Here is a 26,831-nt window from a genome sequence, read left to right on the forward strand (position 1 = left end):
CTTCTGCTTCACTTGACGATGTCGTGTAAGGCAACCTAAATATGTTTATTTAGTGTCATTCTGAAACGACAAAGGCGGTGGATGAATTTGCTCGACATTTTCAAGAACCCTCTGTATGCGTTTGGATGTAACACGGATATCAAAAGTTTACATCTGGTACAACGCCAGTCGTTGTGCTGCTAGCATAGAGGCATGTCTCGTTTATGAATGATTCCTTGTACATAAAGTTCAATATCAAGGGCCCCATGTCACCATGGGGAACATAGGGTCTCCAAAATTCATATGGTAGAAAACATTTGTACTCCTCAACGACCATATTGACGCAAGCTTTGTTTCTCTCAGAATGTGCCCCAGTTACTGGGTGGCTTTTATGATGTTCTAAAACGCGCAAGTAATATGGACGTATTTCGACTGTCCTCACAACTGCAGAGGTTGCGTTTCGTGCTTCGGCATTACCCGGACGCTCGAGGTTGCTCGCGAGGAATTCCTAAGCGTATTCTAAGGCTCGTAGCTGTTCATCCCCAAAGCCGCTACTCATATGAATGAGAGGAGCATATGAAGACGATGTGAAGAGTAGCTTATCTTTTGCTTTAAGAGAGCATTGTGCACTTTCAGCAGTGACCACACTGACCCTCCCGATGTTGTGCCAGCAACACGTCGAAGAGTAGTATTTACTGCGTTTACTTATTCTTTCCGTGGTTTTTATGTGGCAGTTCCAGGAGAGTTGTCGGTCCTTCGAGTGCAACCCCCCCCCCCCCCAAAAAAAAAAAAAAAAAATATGTGTTGCTTTACTATGGTCAGAGGTTGTCCCTCGAGGCACAGCTTAAGGTCCTTTAGATGTCTTCTGGTGAAATGTAGCGCAGCCGCCTAAGCGTATAAGACAGTTCAGTGTCTATATTTTTAGTGGCTCGAGCAATGAGTGACTCTCTTACTTCGCTTCCAAGCACTTCCAGTTCAGCACTTACTTCCGGTTTTCCAACTATTCAGAAAAAGAAAGTCTTGTCAAAAAATAACATTGGAACGAAATCGATTGTCCTAGTTCGAGAGTTATATTGAATACCCGTGATATTGGATCACAAGTTTACTTAAGATAAGGCCCAATGGACTGTCAAGATAGTTAATGAAAATTAATTCAATGACTTCACAGGCAGTTTTCTTGTTGCTTTTTTTTTTGCGAGATGCTGGAATCGCTGAGACACTTTGCAAAGCAGACCTCAACGACGCCCTTTTTTTTTTTTACCTGGCCTCCGAGTCCACTTCGGCATTTCGATGATACACAAAGTTAACGCCAAGGATACACCAGGACACAAGAACGGCCATTGACCACTAGGGCCAAGCGCGACACATAGGCCACTGATCAGGGTCAAGCAATTTACACCATGTGGTGCTCCATCATAAAATAGGTTTTATGCCTCTATCTAAAGCAAATAGATAGTCCTTCCCAGAGAACAGGTTTCATCAACACATTTTTTTTAAAGCAGGAAAATAATTTTTGAAGTTCCCCAATGACGGCTATCTTCCCATTTGCTCACACCGCAGCTTCCCCGTTGAAGTTCCCCATTGTCGTTAAGTATTCATTTCTCAGATGTTTCAAACGTAGCGCAATACTATAGCGGCAAAATTCAAACGTAGCAAATTTTGGCAAAATACCTGCAGGTGTACGAGGCAGAAATATCGCGATAATATTACAGAGCGTCAAAAACGTCAAACAAACATTTCTGCTTAGTATGTAAATCAAATTTTGTATTGGGTATTGGCACGAAAAGAGACACTCAGAAAAAAAAAAACTTCTGACGAACATCGCTTCGACGACATTCAACGAAATTCGGAAGCCTCCAACGTCACAAAATTTTATCTCCGAAATATTCTAGCAGTTCACCTGCTTCCATTGCAGTAAATCGGCACCATCTTTCTTTCGAATACATTTGAGATGGTCGCCAGAATAGCTAGGAAATTCAGTGTGGAGTGATTCTAGAGTGAGTGATATAGAAGTAAAATAGTAAATATTTCTTGAATATCGCAAGACGCACTGTGCCTTGTCTCGCAAGCAATATTTACCACTTCAACAGCTCTTGCGACAGAATTTTGGTGTCCGATATTAGATGAATCTGTCAGCCTTTATAACGAGCGGGCGATACTAAATGCGTCACGAAATCTGGTGACATTAACTTACGGGTCAAGCTTGAAGCCACCCGCTTGTTATTCAGAAATTAGGGCGCCTTGGTATACGCTAGTTCTTGTGTAATGTTTGTAGAGCTACAAACGACGTCACGACGCGAACAACGCATACTTAACTGAACCAACTTTTTAGATAAATGCTTATCAGGAACAAGCACTGAATTACTTCTTCTGAATGACACCCGATTAACGAGTTCCTATAAATTCTGTAATGCAATGTTGACCATACATGCCTGGCACGAAGCCTTTACGGCTCCATTTTATATATGACTCCATTTTATATATGACCACATTTTATATGTCGTCATTCTTACTGGCGTCATCGAGGCTGCTACTCTGTAGTGAAGGTAGCACAGCGAAAGTTTCATCTCGATCATGTATATCTGCAGAGGAACAGTGGAATCATACAATGAAAGGGCGAACGTTGAGGTCACGTGAACATTACCTTAGGTTCCGACGCTTGCAGTGGGGAAAGGCACAGCCTCTGAGACTGAATTTCATTCGACCTAGCCGAAGGCCTTATTTGAATTACGTTACACTAGCTATCGCCTGTTCATTTATGTTTCGAGGATATCAGTGTTATGGTCGTCCCAAAGAGATGGAAGTAGCTCTTCGGCTTTTAGGGTGTTAAAAGCTGGTACCAAGAAAACACGCATGGATCACGTGTAGTTGCCCAAACAGCCGTAATAAGCTTTTAAGATTACATGTTCGATGAAAGAACATTGAGGGAAAAGTGTATACTCACGGTACTCGCCGTAGTCTGCGGGCAGCCTCTTGTCATTGATGGGAGCGGCGTAGCCGGGGTAGGTAGCCATGACCCCGTGAGCGGCGTCTACGCCCTGGTTCCATCCCACGGCTAAGGGTGGTGCCACGTGGTGATCCATTCCCTGGAGAAAGTGCGGGTAGGCACTGCCCATCTGTTGACCCCCGCCATTCTGAGGTGTCCTCGGGGGGGTTATCTGGGACTGGTGCAGCTGTTGCTGCTGGTGCTGCTGGTGCTGCTGGTGCTGTTGGTGCTGCTGCTGGTGGCGATGGTGGTGGTGGGACGAGTGTTGGATTCGGCTGGAAGGCAAGCCCAACACTGAGTGGGCCAGCTTGGACGACGAGACGAACTCGTCATGATGGTGCGGCGGCTGGGGCGACGACGCCCACATGGCGTTCGGCGCTGACATCAGGACGGGGCTCGGGGACGAGTTGGAATCGGGGGGCGAGTACGGATGGTAGCTCTTGTGATCCATAAGCACCGACGACGTGGACGACGTCTGCATGCCGAATGGGACTGCTAGGCGCGTAGCTTAGGGGATCGGTGCTGGCTGGGGTCAGGTGAGAGTAGGTGACGTTTTGTTCTTCCGGAAGAGCGCCGTCCCGCGAGCCGTTCACCGATGAGCTGGCCATAGAGGTGGCTACCGGAGGGGAGTATAATGACGAAGACGGCTGGACGGTCGCGCTAGAAGCGGCCGGTTGGTACCGGAGCACGGTCGACGCCGAACCATCCACGGTATGCAGGCTGGCCATGCACGCAGCTTGCGAGTAGAAGCCGTTGTCGTCGAAACCACTGTTGTACTTGCTATACATCATGGGCTGGGACGGTTCGGACACACTTCGTGGAGCCGCCATGCTCGCACTGTGCGGCTCCTGCTGCTGTTGGTCGTTGTCCATCACTTCAAGCTTGATGATCGGTGCTTGGGGGGACGAACCACCACTGTCCCTTCCAACGTCTCGCGACGTGGCCAGGACCGAGGAGTACTCGCCCCCGCCTTGCCGCAGCTGCTGAGGCTGCGGTGGGGATCCTGAGGCACAGTCATTGGCAGTAAGGGACGGGGTCCCGCGTTGCTGGTTCAAACTGACGGCGGACACATCCATGGCTTCCTCTTCATCGTGTTCTTTTTTTACCAAAGTTTGCATTCCCGCTGGGGAAGCTTCCCGCTGCTGTTGATTGTTGCTCAAGTCAGCCATGTTTGCAGAGTTTCGCGTGGAGGAAGACACCAGCTGGCGCATCTATATGCCGGCCTGATTATCGATCGGTTCCTCGAAGACTGTACACTGCGTGCAAGAGTGTGGGGAAGGGCAGAAGGGAGGAAAGTGTGAGCGAAAAAAAGAAAACAAAGAAGAAAAACAGCAATTGAGCTGTGGTGATAATAGTTAAGTCCATGTTGGGCGTGCATCCTTTAAGACACCAGAGCAGAGATAGGATGACAGCGAGCAGGAGGGTTGTTTGCTGAGATAGCGAGAGTTAACGTCATTTAGGAAGGCCGAAGCGTTTCGGACCCTGCTGCGAAGAGATAAGCACGCAGTTCTTATCAACCGTAGGGAAAGAAGCACATCCTCCATCTATTTTTTTTTTCCAGAGCTGGATGGGCAAGGTCGGCACTTAGCTTCGGCTCCAATAGCTCCATCCTACTGAAAAATAGGAGCGCCACTTCTTTCGAGCCTCTCTTGAAACTGCAATACTCTTTTGAAGTTGTCTTTTTAGAGAAACTTGCAGAACGCCAGCGAGTTAGTACATGTGCCAGAGTAGGTCACCGCCACCGCTTTCTAGCATAACGCCAGTTTAGCGTGCTCTATAGCTGAGATAGACCCGTTAAATTAGTGGCTACCCTGTCATCGTCAAACACTTAAAATAAGGTTTGTCTGCAGCAGGTTCGGTTTCAGGTTCTGCTGCGTTCGATACGCAAAATATGCGTAGAGCCACTGTTTGCAGCACCATTTGTTCTCGCTATTGCTCCTTGCATGCTCATTCGTAGTGAACGCAGAGACTGACGCAGGCCGGAAATAGTCCCTGTCGGCCCTTGTACCTTCAAGCCATTTGTCACACATTATTAGTAATAATATTTGGAGTTTAACGTCCCAAAACCGCGATATGATTATGAGGGATGCCGTAGTGGAGGGCTCCGAAAATTTCGATCACCTCGGGTTCTTTAGCGTGCACCGAAATCTAAGTACACGGTCCTCTAGCATTTTCGCGTCCATCGAAAATGCGGCCGCCGCGGCTGGGATTCGATCACGCGACCTTCGGGTCAGCAGTCGAGCACCATAACCACTAAACCAGCGTGGCGGGTGGTTTAGTGCTATGGTACTAGGTTAAGAAACCTACCCTAATAAAGGACAATTATATAACGCAAGAGCAAAGAAAAGGACTGCGCATTAGACATCATTCAACATTGAGGTACAGGATAGCTAGAACAGTCACTGCAGTGCGACAATACGCAGCAGCGACATCACCGTTATATACAGTGAACTGATTCTTCACGAGTTCAAACGGTGGGATCAGGACCGGCATGCAAGATATGTAGCTGGGCTTTTCCAAACATATCGTGTGACATAATATAAGTGCCGGACACCACGATTCAATCTTAGGTGCCGAAACGTTGTATCTTAATGCCGATATCCATGTCGCCGCTTAAAGTCATCTGTACAGGCTTTCTCAACGAAGCTCTTTAACATCAGCCTTATACTACAAGTGCGCGAGCTAAGCCGAATAGGTTAGGGCTTCGTGCGTGAGAAAGCCTGCTTACATAGTTTCGCTTATTGCATATTATGCAGTGGCGATTTTACAACTGAATCGTTTGTCATTGGGAACTTCAGTCTTATTTAGCTCATCACCTCAATGAAGTCCGGTCCTTACGCACTGCGTGAATATCGTCCGGTTGCAGGTATACTGAAGTTCGCCTACATGAGAAACGCCGATATTCACATATACGGAAGTAGACAGAAAGCCCCGAATGCACCCTTTACAAATGACAAAACAAAACTGTTCACGGGCTCCTTGGTATTGGGGCCTGCAAAGTGCACTGTTGTGCTAGTTCCTTCACTGCCTTAAGATGCGGTTGCAAGTTGGCTCTCCTTGGGTTCATTCTTCCCTTCCGTTGTGTTTTTCACCTTGTGTGGTAATCGCATATTAAAGTATAGACGCCTGATTAGACGGCTCTAGAAGATTTTACACATATCAAAAACACGTAAAGAAAAACCGCACTAGATCTGAGAAACGGGGCGTCCTTATATTGCGCTCCCACCTTACTCGCACTAAAGGGACACTGAAGTGGAGAAAAAGTTCATATGCACTGATCAACAGACCCTAACACCGCAAAAACGTTATTCCTACTACGGAAAAAGGCTCGATAAACCAGAAACCGCGCAAGAGCGAGAAGGGGCTGACAGGAAGCTGCATTGAAGCTCTTGCACCAGTTAGACCTGTGGGTATTATTGACGTTGTCTGCAAGGTTCTTTTTGTCTTTAATGGGCGAAGTTGCGGTCTTTATTGTGCTCTAAAGGAAACAACGGATAAGATGGGTACGTCGTGAAAACATTCGCTGCGCCAAGACGACCAAAACACCATCAAAACACTTCGGTGGCGATTACCTCACGACGTCGCTCAAAATTCATAAAATGCGAGTTCATCAATTTTATCTTATGCATAGCCGCGGCTACGTGCATGCCAGGAGGACACACCTGCCACGTGACCGCGCACTGCTGTATACGATTTCAGGAAACGGCCCATCTTGATAAGTGAATCGGGATATATATATTATATATATATATATATATATGGCAGTAGTGATGGCGGCCAAATTGAGAACCGCGAACCAGCGCTGAGAATATTCTGGCCCCCAAGCGACACGGGCCAACCACTGACACTGCGAAAATAGCGATAACTTGTGTAACGCCGCGCAGAACATTTACTTTTATGGAAATTGCATGGCAGTGATATGACGTCACACGTCACGTCAGGTCACGTGACCCCAAGCTGTTGAGATCCAAGTAGATTCTCCCACGTGACGCCTTGCCCAGGGTAGGCGCACCGACTGCTAGAGTGGCCCGATCCTGGAGATATGCAGTGAAGCACTGTCCGTGAGTCTGGTGAGAGGGCGAGTAAGCAGGCGCGCCAAACTAATGGGAAGTGTGCTCATGGAAAGGTTCGCTTCATTAAGGAAACTATCCTCTTTATGATGGTCATTCAATTCAGCATATAAAACAGTGTCGGTGACCAGCACCTAGTAGAGGTAGTTAAGACGTCGCTATGTAAGTACAGGCCGATTCGTTACACAGGTGCTGTTTGGCAAGACGACAGGGTCCAGTAGTGCAGTCAAGAAACTCTGGAAAGGTTCACAAAAAAACAGCTCTGCTCTTTAAAGAAAGAGGGCGCTTCCGCGCGCACAAGCAGCATTCATTAAGCAATCAAAGGCGCTTGCGGAGTTCGGACAACTTCAAAATTTTCCACAGTGCTCTAATGGTCATCTGGGTGGTTGGTGGTACAGAGTGCGCAGTCCGTGTATTGTTCCTTGTGGGCACTGGCCAAAGAGGACCAGCTTAGGATATGCAACATAAAAAAAAAATTATTGGTTTTGGCTCAAATCGCAATGCAAGTACCGGATAACTAAAGAAAAGCGTAAGAAAACCTCGAATAAAGCAATACTTTCCAATGAACATTTGGACATAAAACAAAGTTCGTACAATTTGTCACCACCGGTTAACATTCACGAACTTCAAGCATTTTGTTACATCTGAGTGCCTGCGAACAAGCGTGACAAGAAAATTCGCCATATGAGCACGGCAGAGCCGCATCGCAAGATACAGCACGCGATGCGATTAATCAACACCTTTTTTACGAAGAAATGTCCAAAGTAAAAGCGACCACCTGTTCAGGAACAAGAAAAACGTTGCGCTAGATGCTCCCAGAAAGCGCAATCAAACATGATACGTGTCGACAACAGAAAACCAGAGACAATCTCATCTATCGAGCGCGCCGGGACCTGATAGGAGTTGCCCTAGAACCGCCAGTTGTAGCATGCATTGGAACAAACGTCTACCGATAAAGCTACCGATTGCCGTTCCGGTGCCCGCCCCGTTTGCGCGCCATCAGCAACCACGGGAGCTCGAACCGATAAAAAAATCGAACGCTAAAAATACGGGTCACCACGTAACTAGGCAGCAAGCACTCTTTATCGGGCCCTACGGCCCGATACGGACGCCGGGGAGAGAACCGGGGGCTCTCGGTCGAGGGTTGATATGGGCTCAGCCGCTAACAGGCCCGCAGAGCACACCCGCATTATATCGGGCCCACGTAGCCGAAGGGTTCGCACGCTGCCGGCAAAAGGCGGTGGTGGGCGGGCGGAAACTGTCGTTGATAACTCAAGGGAAGTGACAAGATAGGCGACGCTAATCAAAAGCCGGGGTTACCTTGCATATAAGGCGTCGGGCAGCGCTGCGCCTGGTGTCCCCCCCGAGAGCTGCGTGTTCCGGCACAGTGCAGCGGCCACTGCAGGGGAGACGGATGTGTGTGTGCGCTTCGGTCGGCCGACCCGCGCGAAGTCGTCAAAGGTTCCGGGAGTGCCACAACCGACTCGTCGTCGTCGGCACAGCAGCGGCGGCAGCCGTCGCTGAAAAGCGAAGCTGACGGACGTATAGCGGACGTCTTCGAGAGGCGGCGAGGAAGCGTTTTTAACAAGCTCTAGCAACCACGGCCACTGGGAGGAACTGCCGGCGGCACAAAAAGAAAAGAAAGAGAAAACTTGGAGCGGTGGCGTGTGTGTGTGCGTGCAAGATGAACCGAAGGCGCGGGCATGCGCAACGCGCGGATTTTTTCTTTCACCGGGACCTCCGTGTCTGCATCGTCGGCGAGACACTGAATACCCTTCCAGCGTAGTCGGTGCTGCGGCGTCCGGCTTGACCCGGGCCGCCACTGGCGGCTACGCTCGTGTGAAGAGCAGCGACGACTGTGATTGGCCGCGTCGCAGTTGTGTTTCGGAGGCCGATCTTGAGTCAGCAGTAGCGCTGCGCAGCTTGCTTGGTCCGCTCTCCGGTGACAGCCACGACTTCGATGGAGAAGGGCGAGCCTCGCGATGTTCGCTCGCTCGCAAGAAGCGTGCTATGTTTCATTTTTCGTTTTTTTTTCTTTTTTCATTTTTTCTGCTTTGCTCTGTACTTTTACGTTCGTAACCCCTGAAAAGCCTGCAGAGACCTTCCTTTTTTTATTTTTTATAATGACAAGCGATATTCCGAGAAGTACCGCTTCCCAAAATGCACATGCTATGCGGAAAAAAAGAAGAGAAGGTCTACGTCATGACTTACTAGCAGCGGAACGAAGCTCTATGATTGCGCAGATGGTGGAACCATGCACTGAATACAGCAGCTCTAAGACTTAAACAGAACAACGAAGGCCACATTAGTAGCAGTTTAATTGAGGCGTGACTTGTAAGGAGTAAAATGCGAATGTATTTCAAGAGGACGCACTCACCCAGCACGTTCAAGGCAGCCCACCAAGAAATCGAGCGACCGCCGTATACAAGCGAAAATACATTCATGGCATGTTCGGCTTATGCATGATGTCACGTGACTCTGTAGGTGTTCAAAATTGTTTGGCGAGAGCTGCGTGATTCCTCGTATGCCACCACAACTTATGACAATGTATTCATACGCACATGGCGATAAATATGTCTATACCGACGGGCACGCGGTGTGGAAATCGCGTTCAGTATCACTAATAGTTGAGTGTGTTGGTAAGGGTTCATGATTATGAAACGGCACAACGAAAAGGCACGCACCGCTGACGATGAAGAAGACACGAAGACAAACACTGGATCACGCAGACAAGCGCCGAAGACAGTCGGGCTCTACACACGCGGTGTAAAGCCCGATTTCAGGCCGCTATCGCCCCATTACGCACTCAGGGGAATAGAAGAGGAACCTATTTTGTGTGATTCCGGTGATCCGGGAGACCTGTATTATCCCGACTTGCATTATTCTCGGCCGCGGGCTTCACACTGCCAAGATGTTACCTTCGTGGTTTCAGGGCATGAATTCTAACGTTCAATTCATCGACCTGCGCCACCCTTCTCAATCGGCAGCTTGACTGTTACCAGCGTTTAAGCGTCTTCATCGACAATACGGAATGTAAACGATGTTCTGTTCTGTCGATCATGTGAATGGTAGCGAGGATGGAGGTGAAAACACGTCGGCAGATTCCGTAGACAACAACGCGAAACGTTCATTGCATTTATACTTTAGTTTCTTTTTTTTTTCTTTTTAACGCGCTGCTGCATCACGATTGGGCGACCGGAACACCGAAATAAAGCTTCTCCTGTGTATCGAAGCCGGAAGCGATGGATAGCAGTGATCGAGGAGGCGTTTGGATCGAGCGCTGCAAAGCTGACGGGTTAATTTATAGTCAACGTCACCGAGTATGCTTCGGATCTTGCCTCGCCGTCATCTGAGTACGCATATATCGCTCGAGCTCAGAGCCAGGGGTCAAGATAGCGCACTTTCGAGTCTACGGCCCAGTCCACACACGCTCTTCTCTCTCTCTCTCTCTCTCTGCATGCTTTGGGCTAAGGTTCGCGAAGTCAGTCCGGTGACTTATGTTTCTCTAAGAGTGTCAAATTTGCTGACTCCCAGGGCCGTGGCCCTTTTCCGAAGAGGGGGAGACGGGGGCGAGCGGCTGTTATCTGCAGCGTCGCCATCGACTGCAGAAGCAGCAGCAGTAGCTTTTGCAGCTCGCGTTTTTCTTTCTTTTTTTTTTCTTCCACGAGGTCGCATCGCGGTTTTTCGGAGCTCCCGCAGGAGACAGCGTTTGCAGCTTTCGGCGCAAATCTTGCAGGTTCCGGTTGCGCTGACGCCAAACCAATTCCCGCGGTCACAGCAGCGAACAGCTGCGACCACCGGATTCGTACCAAAGCGAGCGCGTGCGCACGTATACGCGTTCCGACGCGTGTAGTACTTGGCCTGCGGGGAAGCGTATACTGAGCCTTCGAGATATGTCATCGTGCTCGACCCGCTGATGGATCTCGTTGTTCATCATTTATAGGATCTTGTTGATTTGCTGACCCCATAAGGGTGGATAATATGTGAACGATCGTGAACTATACATATGGAAGCACAACATGCGCATCATTTTAGCAGTATTATTGCGCACATTTATAGACAGCATGAGCATTGTTAGAGCAGGGAATGAATGTCGTGCAGTCGTCCAGGACGATTCCTCCACTGGTTGAATTGAGACTTGCAGTAACCGCTGCGTTGAAATGCTGAAACCAATGGCAAATACACTATAGGCCATGGACTATACCTTACTAAGTGCATGCGAATTAAATAAACCACTATATGTTGTCACAGAGCATAGATCGTTTTCACAGTCCATCGCCCATATTTACGCGAGAAGACAATGCTCTCGCATTTACTGCTTAATCGCCAATGTACTCGGACGGACGGACGGACGGACAGACAGACAGACAGACAGACAGACAGACAGACAGACAGACAGACAGACAGACAGACAGACAGACAGACAGACAGATAGATAGATAGATAGATAGATAGATAGATAGATAGATAGATAGATAGATAGATAGATAGATAGATAGATAGATAGATAGATAGATAGATAGATAGATAGATAGATAGATAGATAGACAGACAGACAGACAGACAGACAGACAGACGATAAAGATAAGATAGATAGATAGATAGATAGATAGATAGATAGATAGATAGATAGATAGATAGATAGATAGATAGATATAGATAGATAGATAGATAGATAGACAGATAGATAGACAGACAGATAGATAGATAGATAGATAGATAGATAGATAGATAGATAGATAGATAGATAGATAGATAGATAGATAGATAGATAGATAGATAGATAGATAGATAGATAGATAGATAGATAGATAGATAGATAGATAGATGCAATGTCACCGGTGATCAGGGGTGCAATCTTATATAACCGGGCAGGAAGCGAACTCGTTCGCTTGTCCTCGCGTGATTGGCCAAAATAGCATTGGCGACAGGAATAGAGTGATACTGACTAGTCCCACAATGTCACGTGAGTCAATGTTTCCCTTTCCGAGCCGTTATAAAATTGCTCTCCAGAAGCCATATAGGGGCATCGGCGGGTTCCGAGACAGGAAGAGCAGGGATAGAAATACCAGTTTAATAATTATCGAGGTTTAACGTCCCAAAACCTCAATACGATTATGAGAGACGCCGTAGTGCAGGGCTCCGGAAATTTTGACCACCTGGGGTTCTCTAACGTGCGTCTAAATCTAAGTAGATGGGTCTCTAGAATTTTCGCCTCCATCGAAATTGCGGCCGCCGCGGCCGGAATTCGATCCCGCGACCTGAAGGTCAGCACTTGAGCACCTTAACAACTACACTACCGTGGCGGGTGATATGATAACTGGTATTCGTAAAGGGATGGATGAGGTTGAAAGTTACAGGTGTAACTTTCAACCTCAACCTCAAAGAAAAAAAAAGGGGGGGGGGGGCACACGCACAACGCCACAGTGCATCAATCTTGTGCGGCATACGACGTCACTATTAGTCTATAACCGCCTGTGCATGTCTGTCGTGAGTGAGTGAGTTAGTGAGTGAATAAACTTTATTAAAAGTCCGGGCGAGGCGGGGGGAAGAGGGGAGTAACCCCTGTCCCGTCCCACTCTCCGTCGCTGATGTTGTGTTCCAAAATTTTCACAGTGCCATCGTGGCCTTCATCTGCGATCAGTTTTCATGAAGACATTCTAAAATGGTCTAAGACGAGCTAGAGAGATCGCAAGTGCCGATTGGGAACTTCGTATATAAGAAAAAAATTGGGGGACGCTTAAGCTTCGCGTTTAAGAGTTGAACGCGATAGCGATATCCTGCCTCTAGTGCGCACTTCGAACACTACGAGTGTTTAACAGAATGCGCGCACTAAGGTGTGTGCCTTATGTAATGGGTAGCATGCTTTAAACCAGGAGCAATTATGCGCGAGAAACTTTTTCGAAGTTGTGATGCACCCACTACGTGGTCCTAAGGGAATACGCGCAGTAATGTGCGTGCCTTTTGTAATGGGTGGCTGTCTTTAAACCACCAAGTCGTTATGATATTGACATGGTGTGACGCCCGATGGAAATGTACGCTTGTGCCACGCAATATTACTGCGATATTACATCTCGTACTGTGACACCTGTATACAGGACGCGTATTTTTGGGAAGCATAAAAGTTACTTTCAGCGCAGCATCAAGCAGAGGCGTGTGTGGTAGAACACCTGCTTGCCACGCAGACGGCGTGGATTCGATTCTCACTCGGACCCAATATTTTTATTATTTATTTTATTTGCAGCTTTTCCGATTTTTCGGTCACGGACAAGATGATGATTTTTCGCTCACAACCAACGGCGCCGGCGCCGACGCCGACGGCGGAATTTCTGCGATACGAGCTCCTTAACGCTATCGCGTTAAAATTCAGGAGCCCTCAGGAAAGTGTGGGCAAGCGAAGCTTAATTTGCGTCTGGGTGCCAGACGTACTTCTTTCTTTCTTTCTTTCTTTCTTTCTTTCTTTCTTTCTTTCTTTCTTTCTTTCTTTCTTTCTTTCTTTCTTTCTTTCTTTCTTTCTTTCTTTTTTTCCCATCGCGGAATGCTCCCTCCTATAACTGTTTTCTTCCTCCATACCGGGAGTTGGACCTTCGTCAAACGCGCTTAGCAGCGCAACACTTCGTTGCTACAGGCAACAACAATGGTCATGCATTCACATGCATTCCAGGCAACAATGAAATGTTGCAACGTGAAATGACAGGTGACCTCAATGAAAGACCAGACTGCGATGCAAGAAACGGCTGATCGCCGACAAGTCCACGATCGAGGCGTAAACGGCGCATACAAACACGCATGCGATCGGCGCGCCTTCGAGGGTCGCATTTCGGTGCGCTCGCCGGCGCCGGCGTTTTTTGCGTGCATCGCCGAAATCTGCGAGTTATAAGAGCTTCGCTCAAGAGGACCTGCCGGGAGGCAGAGCTGTTGACAGCCTCGGAGCCCTTGGCAACGGACATGGAAGCGGCGACGACGCAAGCGCGCCAGACAGCCGGCGTAACCGCACGGTGGAGGTCACGTGGCGTATGCATTCCGCCGGATGCCTTATGAGCGCGCGTCTATTCCTGCTTCTCCGGGCACTCGCCGGATGCCGGCGGAACGGGAAATGTACGGGGAGGAACCAAAGGCTGCCGCCCGCCGAGTCACATGCCGCTGGGTTTTTCACGCGGCAATACGCGCGACAAACGGCGCGAGTCACCGTCACAAACTTTGTAACACACTCCGGCGCTATATACTTTGAAGAATACACGGTAAAGCGCACAGGGGCAGTCAACATGAAATGCGTCGCGGCGTTGACGTATTCAACGAAATGCCCTGCTCAGCTGGACCCACTATTCAAGCTGCCACAGTGGCCCAATGGTTACGGCGCTCGGCTGCTGACCCGAAAGACGCGGGTTCGATCCAGGTCGTGGCAGTTGCATTTAAATGGAGGCAATATTCTGGAGGCCTGTGAAATGTGCGATTTCAGATAGTGCACGTTGAAGGACTTCAGGAGGTTGAAATTGTCCTGAGCCCTCCACTACGGCGTCTCTCATAGCCTGGGTTGCCTTGGGACTTTAAACAACTTAAACTATTATGTAACTGCGCAAAAAACGGACGGTGACACAAGAGGAGAGGAAGCACAAACAGGCGCAGACTATCAACTGAAGCTTTATTGCAAGTACAAGGCAATATAAAGGACAGGAAAAAGCAAGAAAGAACAAAAGGGGAGGAGGAAAAGCCAAGAGGAACCCATATCAACAAAAACCCCAAAACAAAAAGTTGATAGTCTGCGCCTCTTTGTGCTTCCCCTCCTATTGTGTCACCGTCCCTTTTTTGCGCAGTTACATAACGGATCATTACCAACTCGCCCAACTTACCACTCTTCTACAACCTAAACTAACTATAGCATCATCCCGACCGAGAGTGGAATATACGTGGGCGAATACCCTTTGTCGTGCGAATGTTCTGGCTAAAATAAAACAGAAAAGAAAAAAAACGAGCAACTCAGTTGTATTAATGGTTTATCGGGCCGGCGAGATAACTTACTAGCAATAAGTGTACTCACGGAGAACATCACCATATTTTCAAAAAAAATGAGTTGATTAATGTTACGACGCAGGTCGTATTCTGCGTGCGGCAACTTTTTCTATTCAAAACTGCTCGATTTATAGGCTAGCCCTATTGACGCAGTAAGTAGCACACACAATGGCTCCGTTCCTTCGCCTGTACCGCGTGTGCGTAAAATGATCTTGCGAACTTATCTAAAGAACTTTCGCAGAATTTTTTTCTACCATGCTCGCGAATTATAACGTTGTCATTAAGGTCGACAACGGTCACTGAATAGCCGTCGATTACACTGCAGCTTAAAGAGACTCTAGAGTAAAAGATGTCGACCTTATTTCTTCGCTAAGACAGTGGCGAGCTTATACGGCTTTACGTTTGCATGACCGGCAGGTAGGCAATCTGATTGCGAACGTGCATCCATGGACCCTATTCCTTCTGTAAGAACAGAGGCGCGAGCATATACGCACACCACTTTTCGTGTGTTTCCGCATTAACAGCACCAATGTGATCCTTCTCGGTCTCAAAATGGTTTGGAAGTTCGAATCCTTGCCTTTTAACGCGATAGCGTTAAAGAGCTCGTTCCGCAGAAGTGCCGGCGTCGGCGTCGCTGGTTGTGGTCAAAAAATCAGCCTTGCCCGTGAGCGAAAATTCGAGATAGATGCGAATCAACACATCAAAAATATTCGGTCCAAGTAATAATCCAACCGAGGCCTTCTGCGTGGCAAGCAGGTGTTCTACCACAGAGCTACGCCAGTGCTTGAAACTGCTTTTTAGAAAAAAAAGAAAAAGAAAACGCTATAAGAATATCATGTAACGGAAGCAGTCTTCTAAACGCATGTAATATTGCGTGGCAGAATGGTAAGAGTCACACCAGGCGTCAAAACATGTGAATTTCGCAACGAGTGGGTGGTTTAAATAAAGCTGCTCATCCTTTACAAAGTGGTGCGCGTGGCACCTTACGGACGCGTAGTGGGTACTCTGCCAATTTGTAGAAGGAAGAGTTATGGTTTACCCGGTACTTATAGCAACCGTACTTTCAGTAGGCATTCAAGGATGGGTTGAAACGGCCAATGTTACGCAAACGTTCCTTTGCTTGCGGCATGCCTGAAGGCGATTATCACGGGGCCCGATTACGCTGTCGTGTTCTACATTTGAAGGCTAAGTTCAAGCGTCCTCCAAGTTTTTGTTCTGTGTAGACCGGCCGCGCGAGTAATGGACCGCCGGAAGAATGCGGACCACATAGCGGCACACCTTGCCGTGTGCGACCGCCAGTGATCCACGTCGATAAACCAAAGCTTATACGCGTAAGCTTCGCTCGAGAATGTATCAAGACGACTATGTACAAATGATGCTTACAAAACTGAGACGATCCGAAACGTCGAGTATCCGCTCCGACGTCTAAATACGTGAACGGCGAGACACTCCCGCGCGAGAAACACGGCGAACATCACTTCGGGATACCGAACGTCATCTCGTATGCGCAGCGAGGCATTTCTCGCTGCGCATACTGTTTATCTATTTCGTTATTTCGAATATAGTGAACTACACAATAAAAAGTTGCGCGAGTTGGTTTGGATTCATGACGTGAAAAGGCGCGACTCAAACGGCACGCCTGTCCCTTAACCTGCGGGAATGTGAGGTGACTTTTCTCGGACGACACGTGAAATGATTGTGTTGAGTACTAGTGTGCGTTTACCTTTCCTTGACGAGTCGTCTTGCTTACCGGGAGTAACTACGTTGTAAATACATGTTTTATTGAATAAAATATGTCAGCTGCTGTAGTAGCGTGTCGTCCTGTTTCCTTCTATTCTGTGTGTCGCTGGAGACGACGTTTCGACAAGCGGATTTGTCTTCTTCGACGCTGCAACCTTGCAGCCTTCAAGAGGACAAATCCGCTTGCCGAAACGTCGCCTCCAGCGATACCCCTTGTTCACAAATTTTTCATCTCTTCAACCTTCCATCGTCCCCTGAACTTCTGCTTTCGTTTCTATTCATTGTGCCGTTTTAATCGCGCCTTTTCACATCATGATAGTGTACTGCAGATTCCTCACTATCATTTTTCCTTTAGCGGTTCGGGCATTTAGCCGATATGTGTGGCTCATCGTTCGTGTTACTAATAATAATCGTTAATGAGAACTAACAGACAATAACGCCAAAGAAAGTACAGGGGGTGTTATCTGTAGTATTTAGAATATAAATGTGAAGAAAGTAAAGTGGACGAAAAGATGACTTGCCGCCGGCAGGGACCGAACCTGCGACCTTCGAAAAACGCGTCCGATGCTCTACCACTGAGCTACGGCGGCGGTCATCCTCCCGTCCACTTTCTGGGGTATATATGTTGATTTAAACCTAGGAGTGTTTTTTACATTTATATTCTAAATACTACAGATAACACCCCCTGTACTTTCTTTGGCGTTATTGTCTGTTAGTTCTCATTAATATTGTGTCTAACAAAGATAAACGAGCCCTTGAAAAAATCATCTGCTTTCCTTCATTCATAGCTAGGGTCTCGTCCTGGCAGACTTAATGCCTTCAGGTAGTATGCGAGGGATTATTGGTCAGCTGCCAACTCGTATAAAGATCACGTGCTACGTGACGCCAACAGGCAAAAAAAGAGTGTTCCACACTCGCCGCCATGGCTGCGATTGGCGCTGACTAACACTCCTAGGTTTAAATCAACATATATACCCCAGAAAGTGGACGAGCTCAGTGGTAGAGCATCGGACGCGTTATTCGAAGGTCGCAGGTTCGGTCCCTGCCGGCGGCAAGTCATCTTTTCGTCCACTTTACTTTCTTCACATTTATATTCTAAATACTACAGATAACACCCCCTGTACTTTCTTTGGCGTTATTGTCTGTTAGTTCTCATTAATATTGTGTCTAACAAAGATAAACGAGCCCTTGAAAAAATCATCTTCTTTCCTTCAATAATAATCGTTGGTATTTAACGTTCCAAAACCACAATGTGATTACGAGAGACGCCGTTTCGAAGGGGGCCTCCGGAAATGTCGACCACCTGGGGTTTTGTAATAATAATATCTGGGGTTTAACAACCCAAAACCACGATATGATTATGAGAGAAGTGGATGGCTCTGCAAACTTCGACCACCTGGGATTCTTTAACGTGCACCTAAATCTAGGTACACGGGCCTCAAACTCTTTCGCCTCCATCGAAAATGCAGTCGCCGCGGCCGGGATTTGAACCCGCGACCTTCGGGCTGCAGCAGTCGAGCGCCATAGCCACTAGACCACCGTGGCGGGGAAGCTGGGGTTTTGTAACGCGCTCCTAAATCTAAGTACGCGGGTGTTCTTTGCATAAATTTCGCCCCCATCGAAATGCGACTGCCATGGACGGGAATCGCGCCCGCACCCTTAGCAGCGCGACGCGTGCTATAAGCTACCACGGAGGGATCGTTCGTGTTACAATATAGCCCGTCGGAACTGTCACGCATGCTTTTGTTCCAACTTCGCTTAATGTCAACTGCCATATCTTAACAATAGCGCTTACTTTGTTTCGACAGTGCGTTTAATTGTTTGTTTGTTTGTTTGTTTGTTTGTTTGTTTGTTTGTTTGTTTGTTTGTTTGTTTGTTTGTTTGTTTGTTTGTTTGTTTGTTTGTTTGTTTGTTTGTTTGTTTGTTTGGATAAGGCCTCTTCGCCTCGTTCACGCCGGCTACTCGAGCAAGCCGTGTCCACATGCAACCTCGTCCCACACCTTGACGGAAGAGAGCGCTTCGATCCGTATATAGTCGCGACAGTCGCCATGCCCGATATTTCCAAACATCCGTCCTTCCATTAAGGGGATTCATATAACGTTACTAATAACTAGCAAGATTTGGTATTGAAAACTAATATCACGCTCTCCTCCGCCTTTATTCAAATCGACTGTTATTCCGTCATCTCCGGCAGCTTTTCCGCGTGGCATTATCGCGTATGGCTTTCCTAACCTCGACTATATAGTTACATATAGAACTTCCGCATGTTGATCGTCTTTGCATTCGCTCGAGGGTGGATGACTTATTCGGCCGTTGTCATTAGAGCGAAAAGTATGCAATCGCTGCGTACTGCCGGTTCTAACATATGTGGCTGAAACATGGAAGATAGCAAGGAAACTAGAGAAAAGGTTTAGGACCACGCAGCGTGTAGCGGAACGGAAAATGATGGGCGTAATACTAAGATCGGAGGATGGCAGACTGGGTCAGGGACCAGACAGGGGTTGCCGATGTTCTGGTTGGTATTAAGCGGTAGAAATGGATCTGGAATGGCCACGTAATGCGTAGGACGAACAAACGGCGGACAGTAAGAGCAACGGAATGATTACCAAGGGATGGGAAACGCATTCGAAGAAGGCGGAGAGTTAGACGGAGTGACGAAATTGGAGAAGTTCGCAGGGATAAAATGCAATCAGCTCGCACGGGATAGCATAAACTGAGGGCCGTTGGGAAGTGCCTTCTTCCTGCAGTGAACCTAAATAGGCTAAAAAATGATGATGACGACGATGATGATACCAAGTAAACGTCAACTTCAATGCGTCCTCCTCAAGGCGGCAGACGCAATCGGACACGTACTTGCATCGGAGACACGTACCGTGCATCGGATGCTCACCGCTCGACCGCAAAGACAAAAGACGGGGAACGCGCGCCCTTGCCTCACCTCGCAACCACCGGCAGCTCGAATCGGGTGCTTCTGCTAAGCAGGATGCCGTCTCGGAGATACGGATATCTCCACGAAGGGAGAGCGCGAACCGTTTAAGATAGCACGCACATCATCATCATCATCAGCCTGTCTACGCCCACTGCAGGGCAAAGGCCTCTCCCATGTTCCGCCAATCAACCCGGTCCTGTGCTTTCTGCTGCCACGTAATACCTGCAAACTTCTTAATCTCATCTACCCACCTAATTTTCTGTCTCCCCCTCACGCGTTTGCCATCTCTTGGAATCCAGTCAGTTACCCTTAATGACCACCGGTTATCCTGCCGACGTGCTACGTGCCCGGCCCATATCCATTTCTTCTTCTTGATTTCAACTATGATGTCATTAACCCCCGTTTGTTCCCTGACCCACTCTGCTCTCTTCCTGTCTCTTAAGGTTACACCTATCATTTTCCTTTCCATCGCTCGCTGCGTCGTCCTCAATTTAAGTTGAACCCTCTTTGTAAGTCTCCAGGTTTCTGCTCCGTAGGTAAGTACCGGTAAGATGCAGCTGTTATATACCTTCCTCTTGAGGGATAGTGGTAGATTACCATTCATGATTTGATAATGCTTGCCGAATGAGCCCCAACCCATCCTTATTCTTCTAATGTTATTCTTCTAAGTTAATGGAGAGTATCTCAGTAACCTACGATTCGCTGATGACATTGCATTGATGAGTAACGCGGGAGACGAATTGCAGCTCATGATTACTGAACTGGATACGGAAAGTAGAAGAGTAGGTCTGAAAATTAATATGCATAAAACTAAAGTAATGTGGAACAATCTTGGTAGAGAACAGCGCTTTGCGATAGGTGGCGAGACACTGGAAGTTGTAAAGGAGTACGTCTACTTAGGACAGGTAGTAACCGCGGAGCCGAACCATGAGAGTGAAATAACTAGAAGCACGCACATACGGAACGCTTAATATTCGACGACATTGGCAACGGATGGAAAGAAAAATGGGGGAAGGGTACGTATACTACAGCGTTTTCGATCCCCCACGCTCTCCCCCAGTTTGCACAGGGAGAGACGAACCCGAATTTAGATAGGCCGCTTCTTGTGTACACATGCACACAAACACCACACCCCATCGCTGTTCAGAGTGAACCGCCGGCACACCCCGCTCTTTCCCATAACTGCTATTTCAACCGCCAAATTCTTGGAGAAGGATAGTGGTGTATTGAAACTTTCCATGTGCTTTTGTTCCCGTTACAACGTCCAGCGTAGCTCTCTCCGGGCTGCATTAAGCCGACTGAACTCAAATGTCAAACAGTCCCTCATGCATTTGCATAGACGACTGGAAGGCGAAAGCCATCTTCTTTTACAGCGAAAGCTGTTATGAGATCATTTCACCGGCCGTTTTTGGCGCCGTAGTTGTCCGCCGCCGCCGCCGCCGCCGCCGCCGCCGGTGTCCGTAACCAGTATCGCTCGAAATAAGAAAAAAAACGAAATAAGAAAAAATTCCAGGATGGAACGAGGTTCGAACCTGGGCCCTTTGCGTGGGAGCCCAGTATTCAACCTCTAAGCCATGCCGGTGCTTGAAACTGCTTTGCAAAAAGGTCCTATACAGGCTTCATGTCGGGAAGGAACCACATTAGCATATGCAATATAGCGTGGTAGAAGAGTAAAATAAGCACCAAGCGTCGCACAACGCGAATTCTGTAACGAGGCGTCACACAATGCGAATTGCGCAATGAGTAGGTTGTTCAATGCTTCGAACCCATTAGAAAGGGCTCTGCCATAATTCTTCATCTTCATCAGGCACAGCATCAACAAAGTGCGCATAATGCCTTACATGCGTTTAGCAGGTACCAACGCTCTCCGCAGAATGACGAAAAATGGCACAGTGCCTGCTGCCCTACTTCTCAAAAATTACAGTGATTTATAGCGTAGTGGGTTCCTCGCAAGTGCACTTGTATTGGTTGCCAAGGAAGCCCATAAGCGCATGATCCACTTCCTCGGGGTCTCAGTGAAATTACAATGATTTATAGAGTAGTGGGTTCCTCGCAAGTGCACTTGTATTGGTTGCCAAGGAAGCCCATAAGCGCATGATCCATTTCCTCGGGGTCTCAGTAATGTTCTTCGCCCCCCCTCCCCCTCCGTCTCTCTTCCACGTCAACGTATGTTATACAGCATGACGGGAGAGGGAAATAGCGACCGGGCGTCACCTAATGCAAATTACATAACTGGTGGGCCGTTTAAAGATTCCAACCCATTACAAAGGGCTGAGCCATAATTCTTCATCGTCATCAGTCGTCGCGTCAACAAAGTGCACATAATGCCTTACAGACGTGTAGCTGGTGCCTCGCTTCTCCGCAGAATGACGAATAATGGTTTAGTAGGTGCTTCTGAACTTCTTAAAAATTGTGATTTATGGCGTAGTGGGTACCTTTCTAGTGTACTTGTATTGTAGCCCCAAGAGAGCTTAACGGGCTCTAGAAACGCCGCTCTTCCAGCTTTCGCTGTGACTGTGCTGCGGTTTCAGCGCAGGCCTGGCGTTTTTTTCTTGTCAGTCAATAGTATTGATCTCGCCCCAATGCTTTCCGCATACAACGCGGTTTTGCAATGCCTCCGGGATCGGAGGAATTGGAAGGTGTCTGCACCTTAAGTGTTCTTGCGGTGCGCCTCCGTGATCGACCCACCTTTGACCAAGCGACAATGTCATGTAATGACGTCATAATGTGACGTCACCACGATGACGTCGTAGTCTCTGTACTCGCTCTCACACGTCATCATACTCGAACCATGATGATGTCACCAATTTTGGAGACGTGTGCCATCATGATGACGTAACGGGACGGCGTCACTACATGATGATCTTTCACCCCCCGTGTTGACACCTCCGACGCCGACGCCATCGGTCACTGTTCGTGTTTGATGAGGCATCCAAGGCTTTCGCCTTAACACCAGGCATATTCGGAAGTCAAGATTTTTTGGACCACGCCATCGCGTGCCTCTATCGCATAAAGCAACGAGCGCATTGTCACGGTACATCATGCTGACAGCTGTCCTCGACCGCTTAATATAGACTTAGCATGCGAAACTAGTTCTCCCTCTCTCTCTTCACTTCTTTCTACCTTTTCATCCTTCTATCTACTTTCCCGCAACGCAGAGCAGAAAACTGGATCCGCATCTATCTGCGAGGAGACGATCCAGGACATTCTATGCCACTGCCCATCCTACCAGACTTAACGACGTGTTCTAGAAGCGAAGCTCCATCGTCTTGATGCTATCAGAAAAGAAGATCCTGGAACCTTGGCCTATGGTTTCGTGCATGTACAAGGCAACGAAAGCCCTATTGTATTACTTGAAGACGACCTCTCGTTATTTCTTCTCACTCTCTCTCATCTATTATTCCCCCTTTCCCTCAATCCATATGTATATAGGGGTTAGGCAAACCAGCCAGTGCTTGGCTAACCTATTTGCCTTTCCCTTTCGTTTCCCTCTCTCTCTTTCCTCTCGCTCGTTCGCTCGATGCCTTTCATAATCCATATAATTTCAGGTGAGGAGTCCTATATAGGCGATAGACGACCCGAAACAAAACCCTCGGCCCTTTCGTTCCCACATACCCGCGTATACAGTAATGGCCATTTCCTGGTGCATCACGGAAATGACTTGCTAGACGTCTCTGCCCAACCGACAAGCATGGAATGCAGCATCAGTTTAGTAATTGAGTAATAAACGTTATTTCCGCCATCCTCCGCGTAATGGCGCTTTAGAACGTGAGACCACAAATGTAATTTAAAGTCGTGGACTGCCTCTCAAGGACAGTAGACCTATACTCCAGCATGCACAACTCCCTCCCTCCCTCCCTCTCTCTCTCTCTCTCTCTCTCCTTTAATGTCGTTTCAGTGACTACTAAAGGAAGCGCTGAGGCCGCGGTCGTCTCGTGTGTCCGCGGCGGGCAACGCGCTGACAACCGGCTGTCGCGAATCGAAGATGAATTTGGTGCTGGACAGGCATGCCCCATTACGTTATCGGAGGGCTCGCGTATCATAAAGCTCGCCGCCCATCCTCGATAAGGCTACCCCCGCCCGCTGCTGTACCCGGCAATTCATTACACTCGTACACGAATGCAGCATATATAGAATGCGCGCCTCTGCACAAAATGTACTAGCGCGCAAGTGTTTGTGTGTGCGCGGGAGGGAGGGAGGGAGGGAGGGAGGGAGGGAGGGAGGGAGAGAGAGACGGAGGATATGCGGAACATCGTATATCGGCACTGGGAGTTAGCAAGATTAATACTGAATTAAATCGTGGGGATTTATGTTCCGAACCCTGAATAAGGTTTATGAAACACGCAGTATATGTAGTTCGGGACTCCTAATTAATTTTGGCCATACAGGATTCTTTAAGCAATTAGCGTTTAAAGTCCAAGTACACGGGTCTTAATAAATTTCGCCCTCTTCTAATTGCGGCCGCCGTTCCAAGAATCGAACCCGCGTCGAACAGCTTCGCAGCGCGACAAAATTCGTAAGATCAGTTATTCTGCTACTGCGAAGAGGAAATGTACTTAAAAAGTCGCACTTTCACGTCGAACCTCGGAGCTGGTGTACGCGACGACGAGGTCACAGATTACGAAGTATTTTCTATTTACGCTACCGCAGTACGTAAGAACTCTCGAAGTATGCTACAACTACAGTTTTTGGCACGCATTGTATAGTCCATTGTATTTTGTATATTGATAAAACGCCGTCTAAAGGCGCTAGCCTGATTGCGTCAAAATCGACCATGGTAATGGCAATTTGTTGAGGAAAGTCCAAGGTTCGCCAGTCTGTCTTTCTGTTCTCTGCGTACTTTCTGGTTTACCAAGCTTCTCTGCCCTCCAAGATGTGCTCTTTTGGTAATCGTGACTGGGTAATTTACCAATGCAGCTCGAATATGTGTTTCTTTAATGTTCCTTCAAAATTGGGCCATTTATACGAGAACTCCAAAATGGATAATAATAATAATAATAATAATAATAATAATAATAATAATAATAATAATAATAATAATAATAATAATAATAATAATAATACCTGGGAACTTACGAGCCAAAACACCGATATGACCTTGAGGCACGCCTTAGCGGAGGACCCCGGTTTAATTTAAATCACCTGGGGCTTTCATTTAAAACAGCCGCGAGTAACATTGGACACATTATTAGTGAAGACGGCCAAGCATTACCAAAGAGCACATTTAGGCATACGAACGGGAAATTATTTGAACGCGTGGTCCTCTGCGAATGTTTCCGGTACTGACTCGTATCGTGGTGGAACACACACGGCAAACGTGATATTTGGTAAAACACGGCAACGACCACGCCTTTATAAAACGAAGATATATTTGTCCTGGAAATCAATGATCTTGATAACGAGCGCTTATCAATTGGCCACCCAGTGAACAATTTTGACGGACAGGGATACTGCGCCGCTACTTGAAAGAATGCGCGCGCAGAAAGATCTTGCTAATGCGTGTGACCCGTTCATCAAAATCGTTAGCGGTCGATGTGTACAACTTGCCTCCGCCAGTATACCGTTGAAGGCACAGGGGTGAACAACAGCTCTGTAGCCCAATTTTCAGTGAAAATCTTCAGCCTGTATCTTCGTGACTCAGAACAGAACTCTTATCTCATCTCTCGCCCTCCTTAAAGTCGATAAAGAAGAAATTGAGGCGCAGAGGACAGTCGTTATCATCACATCAACGAATATACAAACAATCAAGCTTAGCCACACTTCCATTCCTGTTTCTGAGTGCGATTTGTATTGCTGTCGATGCTTGCTGCACGGATATTCCGAATTTCCAATGCTAAGCTGAGCCGCAAAAAACAATACCGGCTGAAGTAACCGAAGCTGAAATAGGCGTTTCTAAGTCATAGATGAAAAGACACTGTCTCAATGTTTTCCCATGTTGCAACTTCGTTGGTTAGTGTGCTCTTTAGCAAATATCGAGCGAACCCACCTTGAACTCGATGGTGCATGTATCAAGTTGTTATCACATAAAATCTGGGTGACCATATAAAAAGTCACGTCTGGTTTGTCACCTAACACAAACGATCGCAAATTCATCTCTCAAAAATACTATCAGCTATAAGAGGAATAAGCCAGCGCAAAAAGCAGTAAAACACAGCCAGCGGTGTATCTGGAATGACACATTCTGTGGTCAGAAGTGTCATTTATTCAGAGCTTGCAGGTCACATCAACACCATGTGTCCCATCAGTTTCTGCGCTGGACTATCCCTCAGAGTGCGATTGTCAAAAGGAACTGTAGTGGCCCATATTTGCCTCTACGGCTTTTTGGAAACAACAAAGTCATGGTGCACAACGGTAGTGGCTTACCGTGCTTCGCCAGTTCCTCACGTCCAGCGCAGATGGACAGAAGAGACACGTGACAGCAGTGTCGCTTTCGTTCGATCATGCAACGGATGCAGCCGCTGTCGTAAGCAGTTCGAGATCGTCTTCAACATTCGTGCCACAGAAATTGAAAATTCGCGCGCCGTCCTGTCAACCTCGAGAGATTCTCGAAAAAAATGTCACGGTCGCCGAGGGACGGTCGCGATCCCGTTCTAAACGGCCATCCGAAACTCTTTCCGAAACAAGCTACTCTCAAAACGGCCGCCCCCTGGCGTCGAGTGACGGCAACCCGCTGGGGTACATTACGCGAACGCCACTCGCTTTCCTCGGCAAACCGGGTGCGAGCGGTTTGCCGCGAAGGCAGGCCCCTCTCTGCTCCGCTCGGGGGAGGTCCCTTCCCGGGCCGGCACCTCCCAACGCGCACAAGGCCTGGCCCTCTACCACGTGCGACCTGATGCAACAGGCCTCCTACGGAAGCAGGCAATGGGGCGACGCGACGAGAAAGAGAAAAATAAAAATAAATGGCGATGGGAGAGAGAGAGAGAGAGAGAGAGAGAGATGGGAAGAAAACAAGTTGCCGCACGACTGGATCAGCTTTCCCGCGCTGCTGGTTTCCAGTGCGACTCGGACGACGGCGCCGTGGGACGTCGTCAACAAGACGAGGAGCCGTCAGGGGAGGAGGGCCTGAGACGCGACGGAATCGCCCGTCCCACCGCCAAAGGGAGCACGACCGCGCAAT

At 48.0% G+C, this 26,831-nt stretch overlaps 1 protein-coding gene across 1 annotated transcript in view; it reads right to left on the reverse strand.

Moving 5' to 3' along the window:
- Positions 1–26,461, reverse strand: part of LOC119396010 (GATA-binding factor C-like) — a 79,059-nt gene extending 52,598 nt beyond the window's left edge. Inside the window, 3 exon segments of the mRNA XM_049416864.1 lie at positions 2,924–3,447; positions 3,449–4,221; positions 26,078–26,461. Coding sequence (XP_049272821.1) covers positions 2,924–3,447; positions 3,449–4,176 — 1,252 coding nt within the window. The 5' untranslated portion in view covers positions 4,177–4,221; positions 26,078–26,461.
- Between the last annotated feature and the right edge of the window lie 370 nt (positions 26,462–26,831).

The sequence above is a fragment of the Rhipicephalus sanguineus genome, chromosome 6, assembly GCF_013339695.2.
Source record: "Rhipicephalus sanguineus isolate Rsan-2018 chromosome 6, BIME_Rsan_1.4, whole genome shotgun sequence".
In the NCBI taxonomy this organism is placed as follows: Eukaryota; Metazoa; Arthropoda; class Arachnida; order Ixodida; family Ixodidae; genus Rhipicephalus; species Rhipicephalus sanguineus.